At 41.3% G+C, this 11,244-nt stretch overlaps 1 protein-coding gene across 1 annotated transcript in view; it reads left to right on the forward strand.

The window, feature by feature from the left end:
- Positions 1 to 9,915, forward strand: part of ramp1 (receptor activity modifying protein 1) — a 51,879-nt gene extending 41,964 nt beyond the window's left edge. Inside the window, exon 3 of the mRNA XM_084084749.1 lies at positions 9,358 to 9,915. Within this exon, the coding sequence (XP_083940875.1) occupies positions 9,358 to 9,613 (256 nt within the window). The 3' untranslated portion in view covers positions 9,614 to 9,915. The remainder of the gene's footprint in view (positions 1 to 9,357) is intronic.
- Positions 9,916 to 11,244: the final 1,329 nt, after the last annotated feature.

An 11,244-nucleotide genomic window follows, 5' to 3' on the forward strand; every position in this document is an offset into this window, starting at 1 on the left:
GCTGGAGCGGGGCAGACAGTGACAGTTAATTGAATTGTATGCATATAAAAATGTACCCTTTATATTTTGGCATGTAAAAGGTCTGGATAAATAAAGTATTCCACTAGTCTAGTGCCTCAGAGATGCTATGTGAGCTCACAAGCCCACAGCATCCTTAATCATTATGAATTCAATCAGTTGCAAAAAATGAAATAGAAAATGAATTTGTAGAGAATAGAGTGAAACGTCTATCGATCATTTCAAATGCATTGAGCAGTACTATCATTAATCTTTGCAGTGTGAAAATGGACCAACGTAATCAGAAAAAGCCCGTACACGTCTTTGGATGCACAGATGATTTATTTACAGTGAGAAAAGAAATTGGACGTTTCAGTTCCCATACCATCATCATCAGCACTCACCTGGAAAAATATACATTGATATTTCAATGTACAGTTCAGGCTTCTCCGTAGTTTTAATGTGCTCTGTCAATCACAATCCCTTACAAACCCCACCTTTATTATCAAAATAATTGGATAATACCATTAACATCAGGGCTGGATAGCACTTCAACCATCATTATAGACAAAGGCTGCTAGCTGGAGATGCTGCCATCTGGTAATGACTTAAAAGAAGTTGGAGGGCCTTGTATAACGGATGCCCTTTGGGCTCAATCAACCCACGACTGGTATTGCATGCTAAAATGTTTGGCTTCGGTTAAGTCTAACACGTTCCAAAGGTTAACAATAGTGCATTCATAGTCATGCTCTGTGTCTCAAAGCTTTGCCAAGTATAGCATAATAAAGCAAGCTTGTCCACTTTCCTGTTACCCTTCAGCTTCAATTAAAGGTGCTATATACTGTAAGTGATATATTTTGGTTTAAAGTTTTAGACTTACAGAGTTACAGATAGAGGGTAAGAAAGTACTGTTGGGTACAGCAATACAAAAGGATGAAATTACATTACAGAAGCCCCATCAATAATGAACAACAGTGTACAATAGATAGTATACAGCATACACCTCTACAGATAGAAAAAAAGCAAAGAAGGAAGGCTGCAGCGTTCTTAAAGTCTGTGTAAGATAAATGCAGTGTAGGATAGTGCTCTTCGGTTAGAATAGGGGGGAGCCTTCAAAGTCAGATAAGTTAAAAAAAACCAAGGCACATCTTCCAAAAAAGTTTTAAAAGCTTTAATTATAAAAGGCCAGTTCATCTTTGAACAATGAAAACAAGCCAACATGTTTCGGCCTTTATGGCTTTCTTCAGGGCATGCAGAAAGGACCACAAATAGCCTGCACTATGCAGAATAAAAAACACAAGAGTTTGTGTCATCACAGTATACTGCCCAAAGCACAACCCAGTACGTAAGAACAAGGTATTCACACAGAATATACCCCCAGTACTGTAGCCCATTGGTTCTCAAAGTGGGGTCCGGGACCCCCAGGGGTCCTTGAGGGAGTTCTAGGGGTCCCCAGCTAAATGATGGATAGTTAGGAACCAAATGGACCCTTATGGGTCTGTAACTCTGAGTATGTACACATGGAACCAAATGGACCCTAACGGGTCCATTTGGTTCCATTTGTACACTCTCAGAGTTGAGTTAACATTGTTTTACAATATAAATTTGGGTCCTGGAGATAGAAATGACATTAAATGGGGGTCCGTAGCCTAATGCATGTCAAACTGGGGTCATTGACATTAAAATGGTTGAGAATCACTGCTAGAGCTAGCACTGCTAGAGCTAAAAATCTTCTCTTATGGGGGTCCCTGGCATATCTTTTCAAATGGGGGTCTGTGGGCTAATAAGTGTCAATTTGGGGGTCCTTGACATGAGAAAGTTTGAGAACCACTGCTGTGGCCTGCACTGCAGAACAAAACAAAACAACCTACGTCACAGTTGTCCATACCATGACTTGCCCTAGCCCTTAGGCAAAAAAAGTGTCAGTGTCAACTGTGCAATCAGTAAAATACCACACCCTACAGTATTACTAAGAAGGAAACACTGTCTAGCCTAGTCTATCCCAGAGGTTTGTTACAGTATATATGTAGGAATTCTAGGAAACTCATCCAGTCACATTGTACGCCTAAAGGCGTACAATGTGAGAGGGAGATTTGCCCATGCATTGGTTTGAGCAGAGTGCAGAAAGCCTCGGTGGAGAGGACACATGGCATGAAATGGCATCAGCTGGCATGCATGAGCTCCAGGCCATGGTGTGTGATGCCTGCAGGACACCGGTTGGCACTGAAGCTCTGTGGATATCAACATGCAAATTTAAGAAAACAAAGGGAAATTGAGTGCATTTTGTCAAATGGACTCTATTCATGCTACCTAGCTATGATGCATAACATAATACAATATATGGGCTTCCTGCAGTACAAATCATATTTTATGTTTCTGAATTATAAATCGGACACCAAACCAAAGAATTTAGATGACATCAAAGGGACAATATTCTGAAACAGCTGGTTGACATTACAACAATGTTTTACTACTGTAACTACAAATGGGGTAAAAGAAAGGTGGATGGCAATTCTCTTAAATGATCCCTTCTCACTCACTGGAGCCGAGCGAGGACACGTGGGAGGCATCCGTACTAGGTGCCCGAAGCGAAGCTGGCTCTTTTCCACATGAAGGAGCAGCGGCTCTACTCTGAGTCTCTTCCGGGTGACTGAACTTCTCACCCTAGCCCTATTCATGACCATATAGGTGAGAGTAGGACCGAAGATTGCCCGGTATATTGAGGGCTTTGAGCTTGCAGATCGGATCATTTTGTGGATCTGAAAACGGATTCTAAAGGTCCTTACACACCGGGGGCGATTTTTTCATGCGAATAATAGGTTTTTAAAAAAAAACTAAAGTCAATGCAAGCTTCCACATCAGTTTCGCGGAGCGAAAAAGCGTCTTTTATTTATTCGGACCGAGTCCGAATTTTGCGTATATTTGCATAATCGCCGGTGTGTAATGACCTTAAGCATTGATTGTAAGAGTCCAGTGTGAAAATAATACAATGAAAGGAAGCCTCTATTCATTTGTATCACGAACTGCAGTTTCGATATCAGCCAGTTCTTTTATATTGGTTCTCCAAATGTTCCAAAAAGGGGAAAAGAAAAACTGAGGGCACCACCATTTGTTGTTATTGCAGTTCTACATGTTATGCAATGTAGATGATTTTTCTCTCAGACGTTCACTGGATTATTATGTGTGCACTGCAGTACATACTGTTCTTTGTACCCCCTTCCATTTGAGTTCTTCTCACTAAAATCCATCTTGGCATCAACGCCAGTACAGAGAGGGGATGACTGTGACCATAACGCAGGATCAAATCACATTAGACCGGTTTCCCCATTGCTTTAAACTTTAAAGGCACTTATCTTTTCAATTAATCATTATTTTAAACCATCTCTCTCCTCATCAAGCTAGTTTAGAAATAGCTCCTGGCCCTTGGCTTCAGAGGGAGTTTTTCCCCTTTCTGATTATTTTTAGCTCTCCACAATCATAATTTGGACATGTGAGTGACCTTGCCATTAGGTCACATGTGAGCCCAGAACTGAATAAATGCAATGAGCTCTATAGTGTGGGAAACAAATTGTCTTTCCTGGACCTCAATGATGGTTGATTAGACTGATAATCATGATGGGCCATGTGTTTTCACAGCCCTCGAGTCCAACATCAGCTTCATTCATTGTCTGGCTGCCAATTTGATTATAACTGCATTTCCTTTTTGGAAATGTAGACTGACTCATGCAAATTTATGTTAACCACATTAACCCTGGTGTCTCTATTTTGGGCAAATTTTCTGAATGTATCTAAACTTTGTCAAAATAGGTAAAGTGGTTAAGAAAATGTTGATCACTGCATACTGTATGTCAAAGGTTGTAGCCAGCCGTTTACAATTAACCATTGTTTATTAGATTCAGTATGCTGTCATTTATTTCTTGTTCTATGTAAGTGCTAGTGAGAAGAAGCTGTTGTGTTCTAAAGAGGTTTGTAGAATGAATCCAGTAGTTACAGGAGCCTGACAGGGATTTGATGTTACAACAGCCCTTTTGTTCAGAGTGTATCTGAGCATTTATTGGGAACACTCTTATAGATCAATACAGTAGAAGTAACATTCACCTTGGATGACCTATTATTTCGAACAGGCTACAGTGGTAATGTAGGAAGTTGGGTTAAGTTATTAGTGGGTTGCCTGTTCTCCTACCCATTTGCCCCTCCTTGATAATAATAATAATAATAATAATAATAATAATAATAATAATAATAGCAACTTTATTTATATTATATATATATATAAGAAGCCAAACCAAAATAAGTTTTACTATTATGTACCTGTACACAAGCTGTAACAATAAACTACAACCTTGAACCTTATATATCACTTTTGTAGCAGAAGTGCTTCACAAAATTGGAACTCATTTTTTCTCCCAAAAGTATAGTGTAACAATATTGCTGTTGTACTGTACATTGTTTCCATGTGTTTGGGCAATGTGGAATCTGGCAGTACCGAAAGAATACCAAGCATTTACACAAACATTCATGGAAGTGTATCTGGACACGTATTTACAGTAAAAATATGCATACAACACACACGCTTGCTTGTGCACATGCAGCACACATGCAAATACAGACAGACTCCTGTAAACACACGGGCACTAATACAGTACGCGCGCGCACGCACGCACACACACACACACACACACACACACACACACACACACACACACACACACACACACACACACACACACACACACACACACACACACACACACACACACACACACACACACACACACACACACACACACACACACACACACACACACACACACACACAGAGACCACCATGGCTGATCGTTTTAGCACAGAACAGGAAGAGATAGAAACTAGAAACTGGGAGCAGGCATAAACAAAAGAGGCAGCTGTATGGGCATCTCAGTGCGTGCATTTGGGTGTGCGTGTGCGTGTGCGTGTGCGTGTGCGTGTGTGTGTGTGTGTGTGTGTGTGTGTGTGTGCGCGTGTGTGTGTACGTGCGTTGATGTCATCAGTATTGCTGTGTAGTTGAGATGCAGTAGTACAATCCTTTCTTAATTGAACCCTTATGACTCCATTGTTACGCTGTCACTCAATCAACAGGAGGATTTTACTGTTCATTGGAACTCAAACAGCCAACAACCCAATTATAGCATAATATGGAGAAAATCTTGCACGCACGGATGCGAGCACACACACACACACACACACACGTGTGTCGCGTGCAAGAATTTCTTCATACACTGTAGTTCTTGTCTTTTTGAGTGAACGCACACACACGCACACTCTCTCTCTCTCTCTCTCTCTCTCTCTCTCTCTCTCTCTCTCTCTCTCTCTCTCTCTCTCTCTCTCTCTCTCTCTCTCTCTCTCTCTCTCTCTCTCTCTCTCTCTCTCTCTCTCTCTCTCTCTCTCTCTCTCTCTCTCTCTCTCTCTCTCTCTCTCTCTCTCTCTCTCTCTCTCTCTCTCTCTCTCTCTCTCTCTCTCTCTCTCTCACACACACACACACACACACACACACACACACACACACACACACACACACACACACACTGTATCGTAAGTGTACATTGTGAATACACACACATATGCGTGTGGATTTAACAACCCACGCGCACTCAGAAACAAGACAAATAAATACAGGAAGCTATCTAAACAGCAGTCTGAAGAGTGGATAAGCAAATGACAGGGCCAGGAAGAGGGAGAGTGAGGGAGGGATAAGTGAGAAAACATTGTGTCTGATGTGTGACAGCTTCGTATGTTTTCATAGGGAGGGATCTCTCTCTGTGTGCTGCCAAAGAGGTGATCTACCTGAGCCTGAGTGACAGAAAAACATGTTAGTCTTGATGGGAAGTTCAAAACAGTTACAGTTGTCTCTTAGGTTGAAGGAGGGATGCTCTCAAATGCATTGATTTATACACATAGCGCTTTGTAGAATTTGTTACCCAGTCAGACTATTGATCTGAGATGACAGAAATCCAATTCAGTTATGACTGGAGGAAAATGACCTTGACAATTCTGAGTGACAGTTAAAGCAATTACACAAGAGGAAGTTAAGACATAAAAATCACAGCAAAGAGAGAGGTTTATTTAACCTCTCAACTTGGCAGTTGGTCAAGAGATCCTGCGATTAAACGTGATAATGAAACTACTGTGTGTTGTCAATAACTTTGAAAACATATCCTACAGTCGAAGATACAATGGAAGCAAAAAGTAACTGAATTGGCCTAAATCAAGATTTGTTGAGACATTCATACATTTCATGATGTTGGATTTGGAAGCCAAAGAAAGATCTTTCCACTTTGTGCCTGCATTGCAGTTATTAGAGTCAACAAATACAAACTCAATATGTCAGTTAGTGCCATCAGAGGCTGTAAAATGTGATCATCTGGTTGTGAAACACTCAACAATGAGCTAAACACTGTAAATATGAGTTATGATTATATAACCTTTTAGTGTATATTTTGAAATATACTATATAAGAGAGGATTGCTGGATTTTCATTAAATCTGGTGGTTAGGATCAGTAGGCTAGTAGGCCCCAGAGAGATGATTCACTCTTGGGTTGAAAAGGCCACAGGCCAGAAAAGTGTTTCATATGTTGGGCGTCACAACACAATTACAAACACACATAACAAAGACATTGCCGGAAGTTATTTGGGATAGTGAGTTAACTGTAACTGTAAGCCCTCAATGTCACTCATGATGGAATACATGACCTTTATTTTTATCTGATAAGGATTACATTGCAGAACAGCATTTGCCCAGAGAGAGGTTAACTTTAATGTGTCTCAATACAAAACTTTCCTACATTTTACATGACACAGTGGACGGAAGGAAGGCCAACGGAAACACACCAATAATGCAAGACCTATGCTGTTTCCCAAAAGGAAGCATGGAGACTCTGAGCTGCATTTGAATTTGGCTGCAGTATGGCAATATTATAGACACAGGTTTAGCATGTAAACATTCAGTTGTGCAACCAGTTCACAGACAGAAGAGATTCCACTTGTTCATTGGCACACATTATCAAATACTTAATGAACCATTAGTACAGTATCAGAGTAAAACTAATATAAGATTACTTTTATTGCCAAACTCAGCGATTGAGACAGAAATGTTAACTAAATGCCTATCCCTGACAAGTGTAACCAACAGTAGACATCAAGCAAGGCATGTCTGATTATGTAATTTTGACCTTGACTTTTGGCCTTTTTGACTCAAAAGTTAAACATCTCTTCTGGTCAGCCTACAGATCATTCCCACTGTTCCCTCAGTTCCATGAAAATTAACTGCCCATTCCATTCTCATTATTTTGGCAGCGCACGCACGCACGCACGCACGCACGCACGCACGCACGCACGCACGCACGCACACACACACACACACACACGTGTGCAAGGGCAAGTTACACTAAAAGTAACTTGCCCAACACTGATTCATTCACAGTGAAACACTATTTTGCCCAGGCGTTTAAATTACCCTTCTGGATCACTCTTAGTGAGTAACAGGGATAGTGTAATGAGTCTAAACTCATTACACAGAACACACAGAATGACATAACAACAGAACAAACTAATTTCTCAGATCGCTGGCGCAGGTGGATCTTATGTGAGATTTATTCATTTATTCACTCTCTAGACTTTATTTATCCACAATTATAGTCAGTGAATCCAGCAAATCAAAGCAGTGTGCACTTCTCATCCCTACTTCTCTGTGTGAATTATGTTCCTGATTGTAATCACATAACCTGCATATCTCTGCTGTCCGGCGGTATTACAGGCAAATCGGCGGTATATAGAATGGGGGGCGAGTGTGTTTTGGGGCGAGTTTTCCGGTTACCTTGTGGAATACTGTCATTTGTTTTCCGAGGCGAACTTGTCCGCCCAGCCCAATACTTATGGAATACTTTCATTGCTGTAAGCAAGGAAATACTTTGTTTTGTTGTTACATTTGGGTAAATGTATTTATGTATTTATTAAGTAGCCGTGTAATAAGCGGGATAATGCCTCGGTGCATAATCACCTTGTCAGGCTTCAAATTTCAATAATGACCACCTCCCCATGCATTATCCCTTGCATAACACATTATTGTTTCAACACGTGCTAGTATTTAAACAGGCTTACATGCTTCAGAACACATTCTTATTTCAACAAATGGGTTAGATGCGTAATACCATAACTTTGCGAACTTGCGAGTGTGGTTAACGGTTTTCAAGCTGCCATAAGGCAAACTTTGCTAGTGAGCTTGAGACTTCTAAAGGTCCTCATGTCATGCAAGGGGACGACCACTGGGATAAAAAACTCTTCTTCAGTACTGCTGCTCATCAGACATCAGGGACATACTGCATCATGAGAAACTGCAAATGCAGAACTGAACTTGTCTTGTGCAATCGCTGCGTTCTGGAGCACTGGGCCCATCTCGATCCACTCCTTTGAAATCGGACTTGTAGGAATGCGTGGAGTCAAAGTGACGCACTTGCAGACTCTTGCAATTGCCCGTGAGGTCATGCACAGCCATGAAACTGAAACATCATGGACAGCGCTGAAGTTTCATCATGCCTCTGTACGAGTTTGGGCACATAGTATAAAGCCAAAGACAACGTCAGATAGCCCACTTTCTACACAGAAAGACCTTTTGCATTGGTGTATGAGTGTTAGTCGAATTGATCTGTGATCTGGGAACGCATGTGTGTAATTTTTTATTTTAGCTATAACCCTTATTTTATGCTTTGGCTATTCAAAAATAGCAGATATACAAGCTCATTGTAGATCTGCTATTTTTGAAAAATCTTGAACATTGTGCAAATCTTTGAATACATATTTATTTTTAAACAAAAAATTTAACTCAAGTCTTTGCTTCTGGGGTTCCCTGGAACATTATATTTTGATGGGGTCGGTGGCCAAAAACATATCATTTTGGGGGACCTTGACATGAAAAAGTTTGAGCAGCACTGATATAGCAACAACAGTTTTTCAGAAAACTGTTAGGATTTAGAAGTAGAATCGGCCTCAGGTCTTAATGGGTTAACAACACATGGGCTCTGTCGTTTCAACAGGGACTAGCAGGGCTATGACATAAAAGGATAATTCCTTTTAACAGGTTGTTCATGAAAGTCCTTGCAGTCTTGTTTCCAATGAGAACCTGTGAGCAATTAGGGGTTAAGAGTCTTGCTCAGGGACAAATTTCATTTCATCGACACATATGCTGGCCTGGCCTGGAATCGAACCTGGGGCAACCAGGGCCTCTGGCTCCCTAGGCGGGCTCACTAACCACTCAGCTATGGCCGCCCCTGACAGGCGTGGATTATTCAAAGTGGTAATTCATTTTCTCTCCCATCCACCCGCAGACCCTACGGCAAGCTGACCAACTGCACCTACCTGGTGGCGCTGAAACTGGACTGCTTCTGGCCCAACCGGCTGGTGGACGAGTTCTTCATCCGCGTTCACACACATTACTTCCACGACTGCTCCATGTCCGGCCGGCTCCTCAGCGACCCGCCCAACCGCATCCTGGGGCCCTTCATCGTCATCCCCGTCATGGTCACCCTCCTCATGACGGCACTGGTGGTGTGGAGGAGCAAGCGGAGCGAGGGCATCGTCTAGTCTGGTGGAAGTGAGGAGGGAGGGGACGGGTGGTCATTGGGTGACTGGGAGAAAGGTGTGGTGGTGTGCCAGATGTGTGGGAGCTGAAGCGAGTGAGTGGAGGATAAAGTAACACTGAAGCTGTTTTTGAAATAAATATTTTATTTGTCCTTCAAACATGTTTCAAAAGGTTGTAGCCAATAAAAAGCAAGTCCCTTGCACACCTACAAAAGCGACATGTGCGTCGGAGAAGACCAAACGAGGGCCCAACGCACTGAAAAAGAAAGAACTCCCGCACGCTGTCTTCAAATGCAATTAAAACGATGTTAATGGAAAACAACGTTTTGGTCTGTTAGACCTTTAAAAAGGCCTTCATCAGGTTATCTTTAGGATACTCCTAAAGATAACCTGATGAAGGCCTTTTTAATTGCATTTGAAGAAGAGTTTTTTCTTTTTCAAAAGGTTGTAGCCACCAAAACAAAACAAAAAATCAGATAAAGCATGACCAATTGTCTTTCTGAAGGTTTTTCAGCTGCAATGATAAATGTGCTTTTCTGGCTGCAAGGAAGGGGGATTTTCAGTGCAGGCTTTTTTAAAGCTTTTTTTAAAAGCTTTTGCCACACTGCAGGAATAGGTTTACCTTACCCAAACATGCTAAACATGCTGACTGTAAGAAAAGCTTCACTCTGCCTTTATTGAAAATTGTGGGGGGTTAGTAGCAGAAGTAGAATTCAAAGGGGGTTAGTAGAATGAACTCCACTTTTATGTTTTTTGCCTTCAGTGAACATTGGTAGTGGTACCATGGTGTTTTCCTGAGAGTGTCACCGAGAGATTATGTGAAAGACTGTGGTATTAGTACTGATCCAGGACCAGAGCCAGCATACACGTGTCTTTGGGGATTGTGGACACAGACTTAATTACAACCTGACGGAGTCGTGGTCCAGCTACCGTACACCCTTACTGTCCAGTGTAAGCAGGAACTGAATGAGGCAAACAATGCTCCCCTTATTTGGAGTGTGATTATGTCTCATGGAGAGCATTACACACAGCTTCCACACAGTGAAGAGCCGTTTTCAAGGCAAACCACTTCAGAACTCTTCCGACAACTGTCGCAGCTCTGGAGCACCATGTGATGTTATAACACATGTCAGCTATGGACTTGAGAATACATGAGTGACATTGGGTCACACAGACATGAATCATAGAAGCGAGAAAATCTCATCAGTTACTCTGTTGTAAAAAGACTATGAGTACGCACTTTGCTTGTACTGTTCTCCATCCATATCCCTGGTAAAAGACTTTTATTAGAAAAGAACAGGTCAAGCCACAGTATAATAAAGTGACTCTAAAAATCTATTTTAACACATGTACACATACAGATACATTGATTAAATAAAGATACAGAGTGTTAATGGGGGTTATATTATATATTTTTTCTCTTGTGGACATCTCTTTCTCTTGTGGATGTAGACAGTGTTTGACTTAACTCTTTGACTGCCATTGATGAGATTTCTCGTTTTTCTCCGCATGGCTCAGCCAGCCGTCGACGAGATTGACGAGATTTTTGAAAAAATTAAAAATTATTATTATTATTATTTTTTTTGTTTTTTTTTTTTCCAAAAAACATTTTTTTTTTATCACAAAGGAAGCAG

The sequence above is a fragment of the Gymnoscopelus microlampas genome (genome assembly GCF_963454915.1).
Source record: "Gymnoscopelus microlampas genome assembly, chromosome: 17".
In the NCBI taxonomy this organism is placed as follows: domain Eukaryota; kingdom Metazoa; phylum Chordata; class Actinopteri; order Myctophiformes; family Myctophidae; genus Gymnoscopelus; species Gymnoscopelus microlampas.